The 24,355-nt window shown below is 39.5% G+C and overlaps 1 protein-coding gene across 1 annotated transcript in view; it reads right to left on the reverse strand.

The window, feature by feature from the left end:
• The window catches only part of map4k5 (mitogen-activated protein kinase kinase kinase kinase 5), a 59,676-nt gene that overhangs the window by 19,856 nt on the left and 15,465 nt on the right, over nt 1–24,355 (reverse strand). Inside the window, exons 4-9 of the mRNA XM_055231101.1 lie at nt 22,063–22,153; nt 4,354–4,418; nt 4,189–4,244; nt 3,879–3,926; nt 1,837–1,879; nt 955–1,027 (exon numbers count right to left, since the gene is read on the reverse strand). Coding sequence (XP_055087076.1) covers nt 955–1,027; nt 1,837–1,879; nt 3,879–3,926; nt 4,189–4,244; nt 4,354–4,418; nt 22,063–22,153 — 376 coding nt within the window. The remainder of the gene's footprint in view (nt 1–954; nt 1,028–1,836; nt 1,880–3,878; nt 3,927–4,188; nt 4,245–4,353; nt 4,419–22,062; nt 22,154–24,355) is intronic.

Genomic DNA, 24,355 nt, shown 5'->3' on the forward strand with positions numbered 1-24,355 from the left:
TATTGATCTGTTTGTTGTTCAGCACTTTGGTAAGCTTTGGCCGTTTTAAATGTGCTCTAGAAATACATTTTGATTTGATTTTAAAATAGAAAATAGACTGTAGAAAAGACAATTATGTAGTTCCGAGGGATAAAATTGTTTTTTGTTAAGATACCTAAGGGCAAAGCTACTTTCCATTTTTTTTCTTTCATCGTTTAAACATTTATGAAATGTTCCTTTAATATAAATAAAAACAGAAAAACTACATTATGTACAACATGAATGAATTTTACATAGAAGCACACATTTAAATAGAGCTGGGCAACATACTGATCGATCCTAACATAAAGAGCAGGATGTCAGGATAGGGCTAATACTTCCTGAGAAATGTACATTTAAAGTTTGGAATGAGTTTGTTCACTATATATTGAGACTAAAGGCACAAGCGCGTTACAGCTATTGGCAGAAACACGTGCGATATCAGTGCGCTGAATGAATCTTAAGTTTCAATTGTAAATGGTGAGAAAACACTTGTTTACTTTCTATAAGGTGGATTAGAATGATAGGACGCACCAGAAGAAAGAAAGAGTGGAGGTTGGACCGAAGGGAGGGAGGGAGAGAGGGGACAGACGACATTGCACATAGAGCAAAGGGAAAGAGACACTGGACTTTAATCAAACTGTGCAGATTTAATTCAAACATTGTGAAATGTGAGGGCATGAGAGGACGCAGACTGTGACCCTGACTCGGTCTCTGCTCTCTGTCAGGGCCACAGAGACTCCTCTTCAGTACCACACACTCACTGTCACGCGATTAGCTGTAGGCCTTGCTTTATTATCCATATCGACCAAAGTTTGGCGAGCGTTCCATAGATCTTTAGATTTTCGTACCGCCCTACAGTTAGATATTTAAACAGGTGTAAATGCTACTTCACCATGAAAATGTAAAATGCTCTATCATGTAAAATGGTCTTACCAGTACGGAGTTCCAATGAAGGACTTTCTTTTGGCGATTGTAGCTGTGATTTTTGCAGCCACTCCAAAGTCAGCTGAAATACACAAGAACAATTGTGTAACTCTCATTTCTCCTAGACATTTTAAATCAAAGTGCATTTGACAGATTAATTACTTGGTTTGGAGTGGTAGTGTCTGTAGTAAATATTTATCATAGTTTTACATGTGTAAAGTGGCAGTGAAGAAAAGTAGAAAACAAAACTTTAGAAAATACAGAAGGTAGCGCTGACTTGTGGACAAAGATCAGTTGTGGCTCTTGTGGTTAACATTATGGTTGCTGGGTAACAGACATCTTTGTTATGTTGTATCTGCTGCCCATGTCCAATCAGAAAGCAAAATTTCAGCAAAATTGGCTTTGTGCACAACAGGGTCTGGCAACCTCACTGTTTGAGGTTTTTGGTCAAATTAATAAATATTTAAAGATCAGACAGTGGACGAGGAACTGAATACTTCACCAGAGGACAGGAAAGAGACATTTGTGTCTCAGGGCTAACGCTGATAATAATTTTGAGGCATAATAAATATTAAAACACCACAACAAACTGAAGTATTCTACATGTAAAAACAATTAGGTAATCATTATTTTAATTAACTTGAATTATAATACGTTTATATTTTATGCTTTTGATAAAAGTTAGCATAAGCTCTAAGACACAGTGAGCTAGCTAGCATGCTACTGTGCACAGAGCCAATCACTAAACAAGAGACTAGGCAAGATTTTTAGTAAAACCTTAAACATGATCATGTTGGCCAAGATAAATTAGTCTAACCTGCCGTCTGCACATTAAGCCCTATTGGTCGCTGTGGAACAATAGTAAAAAAAAAAAAACATGATACAACTTACCCAACTTCACATCCCCGTTGTCTGTTAGAAGTATGTTAGCGCCCTGCAGACAAGCAACACATAAAATACTGCAATTAGATCAACAAGACAAAAATATATATATTGACAACTGTGCATTTGAAATTGGTTTAGCTCATCATAAAAAAGTACATTTTTGGTTGAGTGATAAAAATTTGTATATAAGGTATACTATGTAACATTTGAGCAGGGCCACAAAATGCTTGTCTCTAAGGAAATGGTATTGCTTTGTCTACTGTGACCCTGCTCACAGTAAGAATGATGTGTTTTTTTTTTTCCAACATGTTTTTTTAGCATTACAAACTCCTGTAATAAAAGTGCAAAATGAGTTTCATGCCATACTTGGGGTTACAACAAACTAGACAACAACTAGATCCTTATCATGTAGTAGTAGTAGTATTAGTAGTAGTAGTAGTTGTAGTATTAAGTATTAAAATATTGAGTAACTATTGGGTTATACTATTGAAGTTCGTTGCATGTACTTTTGCAGTGATCCTGTGGTGAGAGCGCAGGAAACAGGAAGTAAAGGTTTGAACAGATAATAGGTTTAGCCCTGACGTTTGTGATAACCCCAAATACTGAAGTAAGAGCCACTCCAGGGATGCTAACGTTAGCATGTGGCTAACACCTCACAGACCACACGAGGGAACGTCTGAGTCACATGATATGAGAAACAAAGAAGTTGAAATATACAGCCACTTATGAACTACTTTAGACCTAGTTTAGACCTGGTTTAGACCTCAAGCAGTCCTTGACAACAGCAGGTTTAGTTCTGGTTTAGTTTTGGTATAGATCCAGTTTAGTCCAAAAGTAAACCTGGTGAAGTCCCGGTTTAGGTCTGTGCTAGAATGTTTAGGTCTAGTGTAGACCTCATTTAGACCTGGCTTAGTCCTGGTTTAGATGTGGTTTGGTCTTAGGGTAGACCTGGTTAAGTCCTGACTCAACAGTGACTTTTTGGTAATAAATGTATGTAAAAGAAATGTTTAAGGTTTATAGGGTTTACTCCTGGTTTAGTCTCTGTTTAGTCCTGTTTTAGTCTTTGTTTAGTTCTGGTTTAGTCTTTGTTTAGTCTTGGAAGACCCGATTTAGTTCTACGTTTTTCATAGAACTTGCTACTTACTAATTTCAAAGTGTCTGGGAAGTTGAGTCATTTAAATACAAGATAAACTATGTTGTAATTCATTCAATAGAGAGATTTCGGGCGTCAAAGCTGAAGATAAAGCAAGAAAAACATTTGGTAATTTCTCTGCTACAAACCAAGTCAAAATTAAACCCAGATTATGAACCCTCCCATAGCTGTACAGCCTCACAAATAGAGCCTCTCTGTTTAGTTCGTGCCAGCGTCACTTCCTGAAAAGGTCAAGAGGTCACACACATGGCCAGATGCCAAACGAGCAGCAGATTTCTCTCACTGCGAGTGCAGAAGGCTTCAAAAACAAATATGTCTGGAGCATTTCTGCTATTCACACCATATATTAAAAGAGTTTTCCATATGACGTTTAGCTGAATTAATTATATAATTATTAAGTTCCATTGCAACAGTTGAACTTAACCACTACGACCAATTTACTGGTTTGTTTAGCTCCAGATTAGACCTGGTTTAAGCCTGGTTTATTTCTTGTTTCAGTTTTGGCTAAGACCTTGTTAAATATTGTTTATTTCTAATTTAGGTGTTACTTATATAGAACATGCTCTTTAAAGGCACATTATCTAACTTTTCTGGAGGGTCAGCCACTTACTCGTCTCCATGGAGATGTTATTGTTTTGCCTAGAATGTTTCACTATGACATAAAACTTGTCTAAATGAAGACAAGCAGATGACTCGATCCACTCATGTTACAGGTCAGATCTGTGGAAAAGCAACTGAATCAATCCCAGATAGATTAGTTTAATGTCATACTGTGGAACATTCTAGGAAAAGCAATAATATCTTCATGGAGACAAGCAGGTGACAGATCCTCCACCAGAAAAGTTCTACAGTGCAGCTTTTGTTGATGGAACTAGTGCAAAAATGATAATATTACCTTGATGTCTCTATGCATCTTGCCTTTAGTGTGGAGATATCCCAAACCCTGCACAGAAAAAACAGGACAAAAACAAACTTATTTAAAACCTGGAACATTCTTCCTGAAGATGTGAGACAGGCCTCTTCTTTGACAATGTTTTTAAATCCTCAAACAGTTCTGTTTAGTTGTGCATATGACTGAAAGGGTTTTACTCTGCCTCTTCTCCTTAAATGTTTATTTTATGATGATTGCTTACTGTTCAAATAAACTTGCCTTGCCTTAAAGTGAAGATTATAGCTCATAATTTATCAAAGATTATGCAGAGTACCTGTAACGTCTCCCGGGATACATAGGCGATTTGAAGCTCTGACAAAGGTCCAGTCACTGTGGACACAAACACGTTTACTTACTACTGATCTACAACAGACACTAATAGAAACCAATTGATTAATAAAAATAAAAAAAAAGATAAAACAATAAAATCTGACTTCACCATGGTAAATGTCTTGTAGAGATCCCCCTCCGCAGTACTCCATACAGATCCACAGCTTCTCCCGACTGAAATGAAAACACCATTATCAACATAGAACAAAACACATTAATAAGGATAAGAATCTCTGCGTGTTCACCATTTTAATAACTGTCAATAGTTATCTGGACTTTACAGGTTATCAAATACAAAACCATAGACTGTGTAAAGAAGTGGACTAAGTGAGTGTGACGTCACCCACAGCTTTCAGCTCCAGTCAAATGAAGCTCGTTGAGGCTAACAGGTATAGGGGCCAATCTGGAGCAGAGTTCAATATTTGGAAATCCAACTGTGAGTATCACAACAACCAAAGAGCCCCTTTATGCCCACACCACTGGTTTAGCATAGAGCAGGTGCTTAGTATCACTGTCAATCAAACCTGTTGTTAACACTAGTGGGAGAGACCTCGGGGAAAGAAGGACCTGATTTGTCTGTTATTAATGTTCATATCTTGATTTACAGACACAATAGTGAAATAAAAACCCCAGGATTATGTAGAGCGGGTTAATGTGAACATTTAAGACCAAAATGAGTCTGACAGCAGCAGTCACAGAGAGAGAGACACAGATTTTCAATGTAAAGTGAATTGGAGCCAGAGCTGAACACACACCCATGATCACTTCCTATTTGGAACATGGTGGCTAGCATGTTAGCTATGTTAATTTATATCAGGGGTCACCAACACAAAGAAAACCTACATGTGTCTCATCTGCAGGGTGACTGTGGCGATGGCAAAGAGGCACAATGTGGAGGGACACTGCACTAAGTGTCACAAAAGCTCCACCTTAACCACCACCAGAACGTGCACCACGGGCAGAGAAAGCCCTGAGGCAGCTTTGGGTAAGCAACAGGCTTTTTTCATGAGGCCGTCAAAAGAGTTTAAAAAAGCAAACGAGATTTATTTAAAAATATCTAAGTTGATTTTTTTTTTTACATTACATAATTGATAACCTTTTGAAACATTGTACAACATGGTTTATGCTTTGTTAAAAAGGTTCATCAGTGGCTGGTGAAAATAGGACACTTTTCCTATGAGATGTAGTGATGTAGTTATCATCTGCGAATTTAACATTTACTAAGATTAATAAAGTTAAAGCGCTGAAAATTGATATCCGTTTCCCACCTTGCTCATTGTTGACAACTGTAAGAAATCATTAACGTGATCAGTGTCTTCACATAGATGATTATCATTCATCCTTACTAATAATGTAGAACTAAAGGCAAACTGAGCAAATGTGTTATTTCAGAAGAGCGTCTCAAACTGGTAGCCCTTCGTATAACTCAGTGCCCAGGAAGTAGCTCTCAGCTCCAAGAAGGTTGGTGACCTCTGATTCATATATACAGTCTATGACAAAGACAACAATATAGTTAAATAAAATGGCAAATAATAATAAATACTAATGTTTTATGAGGAATACACTTTTTCATAAATATTCAGCGTCTAGAAACCTTTCTTCAACATATTTAGATCTTACTAAGGTTATAAATGCATTTTAAAAACCTCAACTTCATAATATAACTTTAATATAATAGCTTGATGGTCAGCTAACCCTAATAATTATCACTAACTAGTTGAATACTAAAACGATCTTAGCTGCAGTCTTAGTATTAACACAGCTGTTAGTTGGCACCAAGCACCGGGTCTTAAACAAGGCTGTATTTGGCAGACCTCTCACAATAATCACTATGTTGACTTATCGTTCAACATGTGGAAGCTGGACCTATATATTTTGGGCCTCTGTATATACTTTTTCTGTGCTAAACTGTGGAGATTTGAGATAAGATTTGAGTTGTAGAGGAGTGAATAAGTCCCTTTTATGGCTAATAGCTGGCGCATTTTGCTTTTAATTTTGCTAGGTCTAGTGTTTGGAGGAAATAGTTTTTGACGCCTAAACATGTTTCTGAGAAGATGACTGCAGCTGAAGTCATTTATGCAACACCTCGGCTTGGACAGTTACACTGTGCTAAACAAGTCTAGTAAATATAAAATCATAGCGTCTTAACCAATATGCTAACAATACAGACATGCAAATCGAAAAGGTATCTACAGACTATACTTGGTTCTGTAAGCTAGTTTTGACACTACATTTTCAACAGAGAAGTAAAAGGTATTGTGGGTAGGCAAAGGCGTGGGAAGAAATAGCTTTGAAATTAATATCACAAGAGTAAGTAAACCATATAGTAAAGAAACACAGGCCAGTGATAAGCAGAATGAAACACTGAAGTTTGTTAACATCTACAACATATTATAGATACTTGAACTAAAATGTAGATGGTTAAAAACATTCTACATAAGAAAAAGTTCCCCTCTAGAGCAAACAAAAGGTTCATGCAATCATTACTGAGCATTACTGCACTATACTAATACTATTTATCTGTACTATCTGTTAATCTTATCTTTATATTTTGTATGCATATTTCAATAGCGAAATGTAACTTATAATGTTTTGAAAGTGAATTTCTGTTTTTTAAAGGGCTAGTACATCTGTCAACTAAATAACAAGAGAAAAAACAAGAAATAAACAAAAATCTACAACTTATGATCAACATCAGTAATAGGCAGGATATGTAATGGGCTCTATGCACAACAGCGGCATCTACCTCACTATTAGCATCACGACTTCCTGTCCAGTTTTATCTCTATGACAGTTTTGCTGAGTCATGATAAAATTAATAAATAACACAGGGTTACAAAAAAAAAAACATTTTTGAAAGTTGTCTGTGTTTTTTCAACTGTATTAGGACCATTTAGCACCGCTGAATCCAAAAATGATATCCATTTTTCTCAGTCAGGTCAGGTTTTTATGCTAATTTGATTTGGAAAATCCGATCTTCTGACTAAATTGATTACAATTTTGTGACATTATCAGTTGATTTTCTTTAATATTTCTCATCCAAAAATGTTTTAGGAGATAAAAAATAGTTTTCTAACAGAATGTATTAATTAAATGTTACGTTATGTTAATTGATAAAGGTAAGTACATGTAAATTGGAACGTTACGTTATCATTGTGCAAAATTCAGGACATGAACTTCTGTTTCTATGAACCCCTTGAATGCTCAGCAGCAGGGATGTCTCTCTTCAGAGTCCAACAGTAATCAGCCATCATGACTGCATCCCAGCGTCCCTGATACCTGGTCTCCATCTCTTTTATGTCCTGATGGAATCTCTCCACCTGCTCATCACTCAGTGATCCCAGATTCTCAGGAAATCTGAACATTTAGCTCCTTTTGGGAAAAAGGATGTGGAGCATCATCATTAAAACCACACAGGAGGAATCTTTGTCACTGATGTCAGGAACTTCTACAAAGACAGGTACTGGAATTTCATCACAGTGAGCTACAGGACGACGTGCTGATTCACGGTCAGGATACTTGAGGCTGCTTCGGTTCTTTCTGTTGATCCCAGTCACATCAATAGCCCAGAAGTAGCTATTGATGTCGGCTCCCTCCAAACCATGGGAATTCCAAACTTCAGACAACTCTTCTTGCCTTTAGTCCACTGACGCAGATACTCGGTGCATGACTTGCATGCCATGTGTGGCGCCCAAGCTTCATCTTGGTCACCAAGTTTAATCCCAAAATAAGCATGGTAAGCACGCTTTATGAAACTTGTGACTTGATTCCTGTGAGGAACATTGGTGTATTCACCGCATACGAATATGTCAGGCTTATTTTTGCAAGATCTTCTAGTCGAAGCCATTTCATTCACTTGTAATATAAAAAAAAAAACAATTAGTCATAAGTTGGCACATGCAAAATCTTCAGAATTTGTTTATAGCGAGAAATATAATTTTTCATCATATGACTTGAAAATATTCATACATGTAAACAAAATCGTCCAAAAACAAATATGTAGCTTAGTTCAGAACGTTGACCTGATTGAGCAAAACCAATGTGATTTTTGGATTCAGCACATCAAAATCAGCTAAAAAATCTTAGACAATAAATTTAGTGTTGACCAGTTTAATTAAAGATCAGACGGTGAACAGGGAGCTCTCGAGCAGTATACGCAAAAGTGAGGGGAATGTGGGGAAAGATTATGTGCTGAAGAATATACTAGTTTTAGTTTTGAACTGTCATTTTGGGCATCATGCACACACCCTCATCTGCAAAAGACACAAAACCAGTGCACATAAGCTTGACCATCACAGAAGGAAATAGAGCCTCTGCACGCAAGCTCAGCATCAAAGGAGGAAATAGAGCCAGTGCACATAAGTTTGGCATCACTCTACCAATGGTGCGATGTTGGAGGCGGCAGTGGGAAGAACTTAGTCAATGTAAAAAAACGACAAAAGCTTTCAGAGGAAATAAAAGCAGATGGCTGTTGGTGCCGTTTTATTTTCTAAACATGCAGGTATGTTCATCCCGTGTTGATGGCGTGTTGGTGCAGATTTTCAGGCACAATTTGAAAAGTGCATCTTAAATTAAAACTCAAAAAAACTCTTAACTTATATATGTACAAAATGTATTTTCTTTCAAAATTTAGCTGGTGCAGCTTATATTTAGGTATGCTCAATAGTCCAAAATTTACGGTAATACTTCACCAGAGGACACTTTAAGTTTTGTGTCTCAATGCTAACGCTAATGCTGATTTTGAGGCATAGTAAATATTAAAACAACAGCACAAACTGAAGCATTCTATAAGACAATCAGGTGGTCATTATTAATTTATCTGAATTTTAATAACTTATTTAATATATTTCATATTATTATTTAATTACTGTCTTACAGATGACATCACAACATTCTATAGTTCAATAATACACTGTCTGGCCAAAAAAAGAGTCACCACTTGGATTTAACTAAGCAAATAGTTTCTGCAGTTGGTCAGGTCTAAGTTCAGCAACAGTCTGTGCTCAAAGAATGAGGTCAGCTGAGTATCTGAATATACTGAATGACCAGGTTATTCGATCAAAGATTTTTTTCTTCCCTGAGGGGATGGGTATATTCCAAGATGACAATGTCAGGATTCATCAGGCTCAAATTGTCTAAGAGTGGTTCAGGGAGTATGTATGAGACACCATTTCCACACATGGATGGGCCACCACAGAGTCCAGACCTTAACCCCATTGAGAATCTTTGGGATGTGCTAGAGAAGACTTTGTGCAGATCAGACTCTACCATCATCAATGCAAGATGTTGGTGAAAAATTAATGCAACACTGGATGGAAATAAATCTTGTGACATTGAAGAAGCTTATCCAAACAATGCCACAGCAAATGGGTGCCGTAGTCAAAGCTAAAGGCGGAACAATCAAATATTAAAGTGTGATCTGGTTCAACATTTGTGATCAGTTTCAACATTTGTGAATTTACCTTTTCGATATTTCATAGTAAAGTGCAACATAATCAACAGGGAAATCTGGCTTTTGCTCCCCTATCTGTGAGCATGACATCATCACACTTTAGAATTGAGTGAAGACCACCAATAAAAGTTAGCATTAGCTTTGAAGCACAGGAAGTGGCATTGCTGCTGTTGAGTCTATTTCATGAACATTAACAATACAGACTTTTAATCATTGCCTTTTAACACAAAACACAGTCCAAACTCTGAACTCTGCTCCAAACCACATGCTTTTCCTGACAGAGGATTGGTTGTGACCTCTCCATTAAAAAGACCTAAGCTGATTATTGACCATTTGAACTCATAGGTTCCATGGGTTTGTTTTTTTCCTGACTTTGCTAGTCTTAAAACGATAAAACCAGTAAAGTTAATTTGAGCATTTATACTGTTTGTTCATAGTTATCTTTATCTGTGCAGCACTTTGAAAACTGCCTTGTTTATAAAATGTGCTATGTAAATAAAGTGGATTTGGATTGGATTTTGAAACAACATAACTTTAATTACTTGTATCAACTCAAAAGTACCTCTATACTAACCACAGATTAGATAAAGAAGTGGACTAAGTGAGTGTGACGTCACCCACAGCGTTCAGCTCCAAATGAAGCTCAACGAGGCTAGCAGTTACAGCTGCGAATTTGGAGCAGAGTTCCATATTTGGAATTCTGACCACAAGTATCATCGCAAACAAAGAGCCAATCTGGAGCGAGGATGTTGGAGGTAATGCCCCTTCCCGCCCACACCACTGGAAGTGGCCACTTAGAGAAGCTATCAATCAAACCTGTTGCTAATGCTAGTGGGAGCGACCTCAGGGAAAGAAGGCGCCTTAATTATTAATGTTCATATTTTGATTTTCAGACACAATAGTAAAATAAAAACCCCAGGATCATGTAGAGCAGGTTAATACAAACATTTTAAGACCAAAATGCCAAGTCAGTTACAGAGAGAGGGAACACAATTTTTCAATAGAAAGTGAATTGGAGCCAGAGTCGATGGAGCCAGAAGCATGTACATGCTCACTTCTTATTTGGAGCATCAATTTATAGAGTCTATGATACTAACCCATTGCTTTTACAGCCATTTTGGACACCTACAGTTGCTTTACTCTGAGACAGCGTGGCACTGGGCCAACCTTAAAAACTCAGCATAGATAAGACCAGAACAGGTAAGACCAAGTTGACCAGTAGTGCCATAAGCAGGTTGGATCATTGTGTAAACATATGAATACAATGGCCCTGTGTTATAATGCTGTAAGTGACTGATTGCTCTGTCAGTCCTGTAATATTACCTGTTACAACACAAACCTGCCAATTTTGACACCTCCAAGAATCCAGATCAGAACAAGGCTGTGGTGGACTCAGGACTCTCAAAACTGCTATGTTCATACCTATTAGAACATATCAAAAGACTATGGGCAAAGAGTAGGCCTGTCACAATAACACATTTTGAAGCATGATAAGGTAATTCCAGTGGTGTAAAGTTATGGAATGAACTAAGTGATGAAATGAAATGATATACCTCTTTAAGGTTTAAAAAATGTCTCAAATATAAGATGATATGTGTTATCAAAATCACATGTAAAATTAAGAGCTGTACTTTTGTCCATTGCTAACAATGTGTGATTTACTTATGAATGTGTTACTGTAAAGATGTTTCAGTGTTCTGTACAATCATTCGATTTAATAGGATAGGCAATATATAGGCATTGCTTCAGCCTTTTACTTTTTGTGGTTAAAAAAATTTTGATATGCTGTAAATAATGTAAATTATTGAAAAAATATTAACAAAAAATAACGAAATCATCATAAATAAACAGTATCAATAAATTGCAGAATGAACCAATAATTAGTCACAGAAGTGACTGAAATATATTCTTATTACAGCAATAATACCCAAATCTCCAAATTTCTCCAAAGGAATTGTTCACATGATAAATATTGAGGCCCCAAAAAATATTGTTTCAGCTTTCTGAACTGAACGATAAGTTGATATAGTGATTATAGTGACAGGCCTATGCAATAGACTTTTCCCCTTATTCCTTATCAACCAATACTGAGCTTTAGTCAAATATTAAGCCCATAAGTTTAGGGAAGTTGTAATGGAAACAAAAAGGTAAAATCTCAAGTCTGTCTTTGCAGAGCCAACATGATCTTATCCCAAAACGCAAAACTGGGACAAACCAGACTTTTCTTTTCCTGGTTTGCAATCAGTAAAATTTTATAATTTGATGCACATTAGACATGGTTTGAGATTGCCAATATTTGCCTATATCAAAATAAAACATTTAAAATTCATAGCAAGATCCACAAATTAATTTTAAGCTGTAGTAAATTTCAAGACACACCCGATGACCTGGGGACAAAGCCAGTCTGTGGTTTAACACTGATAAAGGCTTTAAAATGATAATCAACCGTTAAGAGCCTGTATTTCAGATTTCACTTAAAACAAAAAAACAAAAAAACAAAAAAAACAAAACAAAACAGAAGCCTAAAGTTGCTATAAAGAAGCAGACTTGGCAACTCTGACACATGACACATAGGCAGAAACTGTGGAAGCTTAGAAAAATATTGGTGCTCTGATTTTGTTACAAATTGGAGTATAATAAAATCAAATGAAATGTGTTCTTTTACATAATGTTGGTCACTCCACCCAATAACTGCAAAATGAATACAAGAATCACATGCTTTTCAGAGGTCGCAGCTAACGCTAAATGCTACAGTTCTGATTTGATTGACCAAAGTGAAAATGCACAGGCCTGATTTGTTGTTTATGTTGTTTGCAGAAGAGATAAGATTAAGAAATGCACATTGAGTTTGAGTCAATCGTGATTAATTTTGCAGCAACTTTGATTTGAGTGTTGTTACCTCAAATTCACAGCTGGAACACATCTAGAGCAATGAAACTGAGAAAGCACAACGCGTTAGCTTCTGGTAAACATAGATCAGTTTTGTGGTCTGCTCATTAACTCTTTACTGTAACAGTCATTAGGGCTGAGTCTGGGAAGCCACTGTTACTTACACACACACACAGGAAACTAGAGACTGATCCTAACCCTAATCCTAACCTAAACTCTAACCTTAACCTATTTTAGCTCCCATCTGAACTTTAAACCATTTCAATACTAAGGAATAGCCTCAATACTTAATACCAGTCCCGATACCACAATGATGATAATAAAAACAAAAAACACTTTCTTTAGACAATGTACTGTGATGTTCCACATTAAATGTTGTACTTTGTGTTCTATTCCCATTTCCTCTATTCAGGAAAGGTTAATTTCTGCCCTGTGAATGGGACTTTTTTTGTATCGATACCTGCTCAAATGAGTAACTAGTTTCAATGCAAGTTTTAGTGTCTGTTAGGGTTGTCAAAAGTATGGAAAATCAGACACTAATACAGATTTTTGCCCCCAGTATGTGCTAAATACCAGTCCGCACATACTTCTTCACACGAAGCCCTTTTAAACAGATCACAGGCAGTGTGGCGTGTTAAACCAGCTGGAAGTCAACACAGAGCTGAGGGGGATTCACTGCTTCCTCTGCTCCAGACACAGAGCCTGGGGGAGGGAGAAGAAAAGATCATGTGCCTGAAACTGTTATAAACAATACTTATAAGAGTAGTTTTATTAGAATGTTTTCATCTGAATGTATTATTTTTGTGCTATAATAAAATAACAGATTCCCAATTATAGATGAGACTATCATGGCCCCCGTGGTCCAATATTTGCCCCCATAGACTACAAAAAGCTGAGCAATAAATTGGTTAAAATTAGTAAAATTGGTAAAAATTCATTAAACTGAAATAATTTGTCTTGCTGTATTTTAAATTAAAAAAATCTATTTGGTTTTATTTTGCCTGATTTAAAAAAAGGAAAAGGGAGCATACCTTGCACGACTCAAGGAGAGGATACGACACTATGAATAAACACCAAACTTAGAACAAACATGGCCAACTTCCTAAAACTGAAATACAGAAACACGGGACTATAAACTGGGACAACGGCACTTTGTTACTCTCACACACCTGGGATACTGTCCTGAAGAACTTGGACTGCAGCTGGCGCTGTTGTCCTGCCTCCAACAGTAGGAAGACAGCGCCAAAACCTATGAGTTAACTGGACACGTCACAGCAACATCACGTGACCACTCCAAGATGGGGGCGCTAATGTGCACTTCAAATTGTCAGATATGAAAACAAGCAGAATTCTTCCAAAATTCTGCTAATTGCACTGCCCCTACCTTGGAATATCATAAATACTCAAATTAATTTAAATTGATGCAGTAATTTCATTTCTGTAGCCAGAGTTGCCCTAAGGCTGAGTGACAGATAATGGTTGCCAATGGTCTCTCACACCACCATCCCTCGCACACATTTATATTGAAAGACGATGAAGTCTCTTGCTCAAGGACACAGAAACCATGCAAGAGCTGGGTTTGATCCATCCACTTACTGGTTATGTCTTTTGCCATTTTGCTAAATAATTATTGTTTTTATTTAGTAATTATGTCGTTCTCTTGTAACAAAATGTCACCGTACATGTTTTGATTAAAGATAAATCAGTTATAACAAACTTTTAAACAAATTTTTTCACTTGTGCCAAACTTTTGTTAATTGGCTCATTTGTTGTCAGGCTGCAGAGCTCCTAAAACCGGAGAGTTCAGACCTGGGAACAGCCGCATTAGTCATACTTTCACACCAGAGCCAGGTCCTTAAATGCGTCACGAGGCGTTCAAATACTGCAGGATTAAATGCTGTTCACAGACTGGGGTGAATTCCTCAGGTGGAAGTGACACAGCAGCTGTAATAAGCTAACACTGGAGTCGTAAGTGAAATCAGTGACAGCTCTGGAATGTGCAGTTTGATTTGAGGCAGGGAAAGGGCTCCATATTATTATAGTTTATTAGAGTAAAGGTTACTTTGTGCTGGCCTCAAGTTTATATTACTAATGTCCTATGGAAATATTACCCGCTTCAGTTGACCGAGAGCATTAATGCAGGTTTTAAGTTGATAATGGAAGAAACTGGAATACTACAGTAGAGGTCAGCGGCTAATGATGGTACCCTTAACTTAATATTTTGTTGCACAACCTTTTGATGCAATCACTGCAGTCAAACGATTCCTGTAACTGTCAATGAGACTTCTGCACCTCTCAGTAGGTATTTGGCCCACTCCTCATGAGCAAACTGCTCCAGTTGTCTCAGGTTTGAAGGCTGCCTTTTCCAGACGGCATGTTTCAGCTCCTTCCAAAGATGCTCAATAGGATTTAGGTCGGGGCTCATAGAAGGCCACTTTAGAATAGTCCAATGTTTTCCTCTTAGCCATTCTTGGGTGTTTTTAGCTGTGTGTTTGGTTGTCCTGTTGCAAGACCCATGACCTGTGACTGAGACCAAGTTTTCTGACACTGGTCAGCACATTCCTCTCTAGAATCCCTTGATAGTCTTGAGATTTCATTGTACCCTGCACAGAGTCAAGACACCCTGTGCCAGATGCAGCAAAGCAGCCCCAGAACATAACAGAGCGTCCTCCATGTTTCACAGTAGGGACAGTGTTCTTTTCTTGATATGCTTCATTTTTCCATCTGAACATAGAGCTGATGTGCTTTGGCAAAAAGTTCCATTTTTGTCTCATCTGTCCATAGGACATTCTCTCAGAAGCTTTGTGGCTTCTAAACATGTAGTTTGGCAAATTCCAATCTTATGATTTTGACAGGTTATAGCCCTGTGTAGTGTGTCCTCGTTTGCCCTCTTCCCTGACCTTGTGCTGTTTAAACAGAGTGTTGGGATTGTTATGAATGTTTTGAGCGCCAGTAGGACCCCTTTCACTATCTGTTTATGAAACTGGTAGTGAAATGGGAAAATCTTATCCGGGGAATGCCTGGGAGAGGAGCTTGGCCCGCTCCTCTCCCCACGCAGGCCTTGTTTGTTTCATGTTATAAAGACGGGGTAGCCCCTGGTTCGGTAGAGTCTGCTGTGGGATACGTACGGTCGCCCAGCTTTGTTTTCGGACGGCCCAGCGCTCTACTGGACTGTTGGCTCTCCAGTCCTGTGTCAAGGTAAGGCGCTGGTTGATTAAAGTTGCTGTCTGAAAAAGTGATTTTGTATGCTGCTTTTGTGCGGGGAATAAAAGACACATTATTCTAGCACTAAGTGGTTTCTGTGTTTTGTTGCTCCGCCGATCCTCTAACGATCCTGCATAAATATATGAATTAAATGTTATAAAACATTTTGGCGTTGTCGGCAGGATCAATCGAGGACTACGGGATAACAAATAAAGATGTTTAAGCGTAAGGGAAAAAACGCTAGGGAGGAACCAGGCGAGTGTGTGCCTGGGTGGGATAGTGATGCACCCACGCATGCCGTGGCGCTCGCGTTGCGCCAGGGCGGTGGGCGTGCAGAACAGTGGGACACTGTCTTGGCGGACGGGTCCCCAGAAAGTCTCTTGTCTGCCCTGGGGCGGGTCAAGGTGACAGAGAAGCGGCCAGTTGAAGGGCTGCAGAGGCGCACGTGGTTAGTAGCTGCCGCGTGGCGCAAACAAACAGAATTGGTTGAAAAACAGCGGAAAGAGCTGCAGGAAAAAACTGATGAACTCGCCAGAGTTCATGGAGACAGGGCAGTCGCGCTGGCGCAGCTGCAAATCATGCAGGGGCAGCAGGAGCGGTATGTAGACATTGCCACACGCTCTGTTCTTCATGCAGATAAAGCGAACAGACAAAAGAAACGCCGCACCCCCAAAGCTAAACATGTGCGTGCGTTTGTGTTAAATGCTGCTGCCATTGGAGCCGAGTTTGATCCGGCTAACATGAAGGAAAAAGGTTGGGAAAAAAGGCAAAAACAGAAAATCAAGTTGGGAGCTCAACCCCTGGGACATGCTACCCCCATTATAGGATGAAGGCCAAGCCCCACAGATCCGGGTGCAGGGGCGGTCTGTAGAGGACCCCCGCCCGTATGTACCATTGCAAATATATTGGAAAACTAAAAATGTTCAAAATGTGAGAGCCCTGGTGGATACTGGGGCGGAGGCCACTATTATACATGGCAATCCAAACAAGTTTAAAGGGCCTGAAATATCTATCACCGGCTTGGGAGGAAATCTGGTCAAAGCCAAACAAATTCAGGTAGTTATGAAAATTGGCTCATTGCCCATGAAAGAATACACTGTATTAGTCACTCCTGTGAAGGAGTGGATTATTGGAATGGATATACTCGCTGGGATGACGCTGCATCTCCAGCAGGGTAAATTTGTTTTTGGGACGACCTCCACTATTCAAGCTAGACCTGTTTTGGTGGGGAAGGTGAAAATGACGCCATTCCCCATTCCTATTGCCTCCAAAGTTGTAAATATGAAACAGTATAGAATTCCAGGAGGTCATGATGAAATCACAAGCACTATCAAAGACTATGTGAAAGCAGGAGTGTTGAAAACCTGCACCACTGAATGGAACCCATTTTACAGGAAGTAGGGTTAAAGAATGGGCGGCTGACAACAATGTAGAGTGGATATATCACATTCCATATTATCCACAAGCCGCTGGATTAATTGAAAGAATGAATGGGATGTTGAAAACTATTTTGAAAAAGGAAAGCCCAGATAACACATTACTGGGTTGGAGAGCTAGATTACAGGAATGTAATGCCAAATTGAATAATCGACCCTTAGGGTCAGGGGTAACTCCCATGAATCGAATGATTAAAGTAGAACCTGAAACTGACATGACTATTAAGATGTGGAAATTAAGAGAAACTGCAGAAATTCCCCAGAGACGGACGGCTGGCTCAGCAGGGTTGGATCTTAGAGTTCCTGAGACCCATACCTTGCTGCCCCTGCAGGTCCAAGTGATTGATTTAGGCCTAGGATTACAGTGTCCCAAGGGCACCTATGGACACATTGTCCCCAAAGCTAGTATGGCACTCAAAGGCATGACAGTAGATGCCGGAGTGCTCGATCCAGATTTTAAAGGCACACTGGTGGTTATTTGTAAGAACAACACAGACGAACCCTTGGTTATCAAGCAAGGGCAGGCTATAGCACAGTTGCTGATTAGGCCTTATGTAACTGGTGCTGTACAAGAAGTACAAATGCCCTCCACACTGGTGGAAGGGGAAACTCCCAAAATTGACAAAGCGGGAGCCAAAGTATGGGTCAAGCAACCCGATGGACCTCCGAAAGCAGGAGAGGTCATAGCCCAGGGAGAAGATAGCACTGTGGCTGTCATGTACCCAGGAGAAGAAAAATGGGTGAATGTGCCCATCTCGAAATGTTATTTAAGGGAAAACTAATGATGTGTGTAGTGTCCCCTTCATGTGTACAGGCTATGAACCGTGAGGATGTTTAGTGGCCAAAGACGGTACTCTGTCGGCTCTTCGGACATATCCGGCCGTGTCGGCATTGCTCACCTGATGGTGAAGACCGTCCTCTCCTTCCTCCTCCTCACAACCCTCGTGTCAGGCGACACCCTGGGACACGCACTGCAGCCTATCGCCTATCAGTCGTTGGGATGGAAGAAGCAACCACCGGACGCCAGCAGGATAACTTCCCCTGTGTGGCACACCAGGAGTGCCGATTTGTCAAACTGACATCCAACTGCCAGTTGTATAGCTGCAATACCTGCTTTAAAGGAAAGAACGTGCCGGTGGTGGCTAAAGGATGTAATTTGACGGTAACATCTGCCGTCCCTTTGTGTGAATATAACTTGACTGCCCGAAACTGTGCCACGGATGGAACGAATGGCACAGACTGGACCATAACTGTGACCGACGCCTTCTGGATTGGTAATAGTACACCTATTGCCAATAGGACATTTTTCCTCTATGTAGTTTGGACTTTGCCCAATACTACGCAGCACTCTTCGACGCATGTGGTGCCTATTGTACCCACATGCCAACGTATGGCTACGAGCCAACACAGAACTGTAGTTCGATGGATGGTGAAATTTCCCCCTATTCCAGAGTGCAAACGGAGAGTCAGGCGCTCATGGATGGGCACTCTCCTTGGGGGATCTGGGACTTTGTTGGGGGCATCCAATATGGTGGATAATCAACTGACTGCTAGTAAATTAAGTGGGACTGGTCAGTATACCCATGATGGCTTGGGACGAGTAGCCTCATGGATGCCTACTGCCTTAAAGGGACAAATTGAAAATGCTAAACTATGGGAAGAAGGATTTGTATGGAGTTCTGATTTGTTTTATGCTTCCAGTGATTTGTATGAAAATTTGACTACTTTCGCAAATTGGACTCTTTGCTCATTACAAACTGTGCATGCCAAGGTACAACTAGAGAAAATGCAGAGAATATTGACTACAGGAAATTATGCAGAGTGGAGGTGGATATGGAACCTGACGGCTCTGTACTGGCTCCACTTAATGCCAGAAAAAACTAGATGTAATAATACGGTATGTACCGGTGTTTGGATACAACATAACGTGACAAAATCTTTGACAGTGTGCCGATTTCATGTATTACCTGTGATTGCATCAAAATCATACTGGATCTTGAGAGTAAGAGGTGACTGGTTAGCGCCAGCGACGAATGAGACCTTTGACTTGACGGACTGTGAACACACAGATAAGGGAGCTGTGTGTTCCTTGAGACAAGGTTACACCAACCCATGCTTGAAAGAGGAAAATGCTTTGTGTGATTGGGACTGGGAACCACCACGCGATATGCTGTATCAAGTGGGGCCCCACACTCTGTGTGTAGCCACCATGGATCAGCATCCGCAGCTCCCAACCGCCCCTTTTTCTGGATGTGTGAAAGGTGTTCACATGTGGCATTGGCATAACCAAACATATAGGTTGACCAATTACAGTGACGAGCAGGCTTACACTCGGATCCAGTGGGAAGTCCTGCACGACGCCAATTTGGGCGTGTCTCTGGAGCATTTCAGAAGTGCACTGAACCACTCCATGGACTTGCAAAAACTTATAGCTGATCATAATCATAACATCACTCGCCTACATGTGTCCACGCTGATCGCCCAGAAACAGGTATTAGCAGTAGCAAAACTGGTGGAACAAAAATCTGCTAGCCATTGGTATGATATCTTTAATGGCGTATCTCCCTTTGCTCGAGGCCTATTAATGCCTCCTCTTATAGCTGTGTGTCTTATTGTGTTATTGGTAACAATTATTAACGTCTTGACCTGTCTGTATGTTCGCTCACTACGGCGAGATATTGACAAGAAAATATATCATTAAATTGAAGTGAAGATGGCTAACGAGGCCAAGAGTGGAGTGACAGGTTATAGCCCTGTGTAGTGTGTCCTCGTTTGCCCTCTTCCCTGACCTTGTGCTGTTTAAACAGAGTGTTGGGATTGTTATGAATGTTTTGAGCGCCAGTAGGACCCCTTTCACTATCTGTTTATGAAACTGGTAGTGAAATGGGAAAATCTTATCCGGGGAATGCCTGGGAGAGGAGCTTGGCCCGCTCCTCTCCCCACGCAGGCCTTGTTTGTTTCATGTTATAAAGACGGGGTAGCCCCTGGTTCGGTAGAGTCTGCTGTGGGATACGTACGGTCGCCCAGCTTTGTTTTCGGACGGCCCAGCGCTCTACTGGACTGTTGGCTCTCCAGTCCTGTGTCAAGGTAAGGCGCTGGTTGATTAAAGTTGCTGTCTGAAAAAGTGATTTTGTATGCTGCTTTTGTGCGGGGAATAAAAGACACATTATTCTAGCACTAAGTGGTTTCTGTGTTTTGTTGCTCCGCCGATCCTCTAACGATCCTGCATAAATATATGAATTAAATGTTATAAAACAGATTTGTTTTCAACAATGGTGTCCTCCTTGGTTGTCTACCATTAACTTTGGCTCAAACAACGACGGATGGTGTGATCTGACACTGATATTCCTTGAGCTTGAAGTTCAACTTTAATCTCTTTAGAAGTTTTTCTGGGCTCTTTTGTTACTATTCGTATTATCCATCTCTTTGATTTGTCATCAATTTTCCTCCTGTGGCCACGTCCAGGGAGGTTGGCTACAGTCCCATAGATCTTAAATTTCTGAATAATATGTGGAACTGTAGTCACAGGAACATCAAGCTGCTTGGAAACGTCCTGTAGCCCTATATATAGGCCCACTGACTGATTACAAGACTGTAGACACTGATGCTAATTAGTGGACACACCTTGGATTAACATGTCCCTTTGGTCACATTATTTTCAGTCTTTTCTAGGGGTACCATCATTTTTGTCCAGGCCTGTTTCATAAGTTTATTTTTTTTTTAAATAATTCTGTTGAAGCATGTTTCAAAAGCAATGTCTGACTTTCATTGGTAAAATTTCATAGACATTTAGAATTTTTATTTATTATTACTTATTATTTATTATTATCTTTTGTCAGATTTAAGTTATTTCTGTGACCATTGTGAGTTTTTCTTCCATTAACCGAGTACCAACAATTTTGCCCATGTGTGTAAGCCGCATGTTACACATACGTTGTAACATGAGACAGTACACGAAAGGTTTTTTGAGTTTTAATTTATTTTAATTTAAGACACGTTGCTTTTTGTTTTTTTTTATTGTGCTAGAAAATAGGCACCAACACCCCATCAACATGGGATGAACATACATGCATGTTTAGAGAATAAAACAGCACCAACACAGGCGATTAATCTTAATGATCAGTTCTACAGTGTTGAACAGGAAGTCAATGGACCGTTTCAGATCAGTTTTGATCAATGAACAAAAAGTCAAAGTAGGATACACATATGCTATAGTTTAATGTGAATACCTGAAAAAGCAAAATACATCCATAGACTGTATATATAAATGGACATAGCTAACGCGCTAGCCACTGCGTTCCAAACAGGATGTGAGCATGGGCATGCTTACGGTTCCCATTCACTTTACATTGGAAAACTGTGGTGGTAAAGGTGGTAAAGGTTCTTATTAACCCACTACATGATTTTTATTTCACTATTGTGTCTGTAACTCAAGATATGAACATTAATAACTGACAAATCAGGCACCTTCCCAGAGGCTGCTCCTGCAACAGGTTTGACTGACAGCATTGCTAAGCGAAGGGGTGTTACCTCAACAGCCTCACTCTGGATTGGCTCTTTGGTTGCTATAATACTTGTGGTCGGAATTCCTAACATGCATTGTCCCCTACAATGCATGTCCCCTACAACTGCTAGCCTCGATGAGCTTCATTTGACTGGAGCTGAACGCTGTGGAAGACGCCCCACTCCCTTAGTCCACTTGTTTATACATATGAATAAATTTTAAAGTTCCATTCCAGATGGTAAGATAGAGTTACAGAGTGTCCTGTTGCACTTTCCTTTTGTGAACATAGTTTTCTGAGTGTCTGTGGTAAAACTCCAGTGTTTTGATTCTCACCAGAGGTAGCTCCCAAAGTAGGCCACGATGTTGTGGTGCATGCATTCTTTCACCATGAAGATTTCCTGCTGAATGATGGAAAAATCGTCCCCTGGAAACACACAAACACATGGGCAGAGTTACTACAGGCAGACTATGGACACAAATGGCTCAAGAACAGAGTTAGAAGGACTGTGTTATGGTTAGGTTTGGCAAAAGTATTGAAAATCAGATACTAATCCATACTAAAACTAGTAGCAAAACTCAATCCACATTTGAGCAGGTATCGATACAAAAAAAGCCCCATTCACAGGGCAGAAATGAACCTTTCCTGAATATCTTTAGAATGATCTTGAGCTGTATTAAAACAAGTATAAGACAGATAGACTATAGGGATGCATCGATACGATACTGGTATCAGATAGCAATGGGACAATAAACAACAATATCATTTATGGTGATATAAAATGTATGTGTACATTCATGGGATATTTTATATAATCATGATAATCCTCATTACATCTCCAGAATGTGTAGAACAGGGGTGCTCAGACCTTTTCAGTATGTGAGCTACTTTTAAAATGATTGTGTCTGTAAGATCTACCACCTAATACAAAAATGTTAAACATATATTTATTTGTAAATGTATTATGAATTCTTACATGTACAGTGCATTTTGATGCACAACGTCATGAGATAATACTGCACAACACAATTGAACTTCCTACATGTTCATAATTACTTGAATGATGATTACTGCTCTGATGACACTGAATGGAATCAGTGATGGATGCATAGTTCGGGCAGTAGCTTCTGACAGCCAGTCAGGAGTAAAATTGCATTTTTCCTTTGAAAGCGATAACAGAGCTAATCATGTTGATTAGGGTTTTGTCTTTTTTTTTTATAGCCATAAAATCATGTTAAACGAAGTATCAGAATTTACTGCATTTTTTCACACAACTACTTCTATTTTACCCATCCTTCTGTATTTTTTTCTTTTACGCATCGAATAAATGACTGGGAAAATCCCCGCAGCCCCCGCGCTCTCATTCGTCACCTTCAGGACAACAGAGGCAGATTACAGTAATGATGGTAAAATATTTAGACAGCCCCATGTCTCCACTTTGAGACGCCGTTTGAATTTACATGAGAGCACGACTGGGCACGAAGTTACGCTGCTGGTAAGTCCGCAACCGCCCTCTTTCGGCGACGATAGGATCCGACGCTATAGGGTTAAGATAACTCGTGCTTGTTTATGCGTGTGCAGCGCCCGTGATGTGACCTAGGGTCAGGTGTAATCTGACTGTTGTCCTGTATGTTAGTCATGTGACTGGATGGATGAGGGGACGTGATCTACCCAAAATGCCTTCACGATCGACTGGTAGATCGCGATCGACGTAATGAACAATAACAAAGTACAGCACTATAACAGTTTAAATGTGGAACCTGTTCATAATATTAAAATTATAATTATTCCTATTCATAACATTTTTAAACTGTTGGCAACTTTAATAATTATCCTGATATAATCATTAATCACAATTATTTTGGCCATGATAATGATTAGATATTGAACATTTTTGGTGGACTGGATATCAGCTTTCAAGATATTGGTTCAGCCGATATATATCTCATTTTGTTCAATAAATTGGTGTAATGAGACAATTTCTATGTGTAACCCCTTCCATCTAGGGTTACCCTTACCTAGTCAGTGTTTGACCCTGATTGGCTCACTCCCAATTGGTTGGTGAATAAATGACTGGAGCAGCTCTGTACCTGTCTGCTCCTCCGCCCCTCCCACTCCGCTCTCACTGTGTCTGTGCAACTGGCGTTTGGACTGGATGACAACTACTCGGCTTTAAACATTATTTTTTACATTCTTCTCACACACGACTCAATGGTGAGTTTTGCCAAAACGTTTTCAATCTTAAATATCATAGAAGTCCCCTAAATTCAAAGCCAGTGCCGAGTTTGGCGTAAATTAAGTCGCGGTTTGTTTCCGCGTATCCGCGTGTTGAATCCCGCTACTAATGCGAGTATTTTTGTGTTTGTTTTGAATTACGGCAATCATGAACCAAAATTTATGAATGAAACATCATGTTCTAATTAACTTTGATGTGTTAACTTTAATTCGGCAGCGCTGTTATGCTGTTTTGATACATTCTGTTAATGTAATTGATATATATTGTTAATCTAATTGCTCACTGCTGGCGGTATTGTCGGCTGGAATGTGTAGTCTTGATTTGTTGCGCAACTGTTTTATTATGAATGTTGAAATGTTACGGTAACTGAACTGAGATCCTGTTTTGACCTT

This window comes from Periophthalmus magnuspinnatus, chromosome 22 (assembly GCF_009829125.3).
Source record: "Periophthalmus magnuspinnatus isolate fPerMag1 chromosome 22, fPerMag1.2.pri, whole genome shotgun sequence".
Classification (NCBI taxonomy): Eukaryota; Metazoa; Chordata; class Actinopteri; order Gobiiformes; family Gobiidae; genus Periophthalmus; species Periophthalmus magnuspinnatus.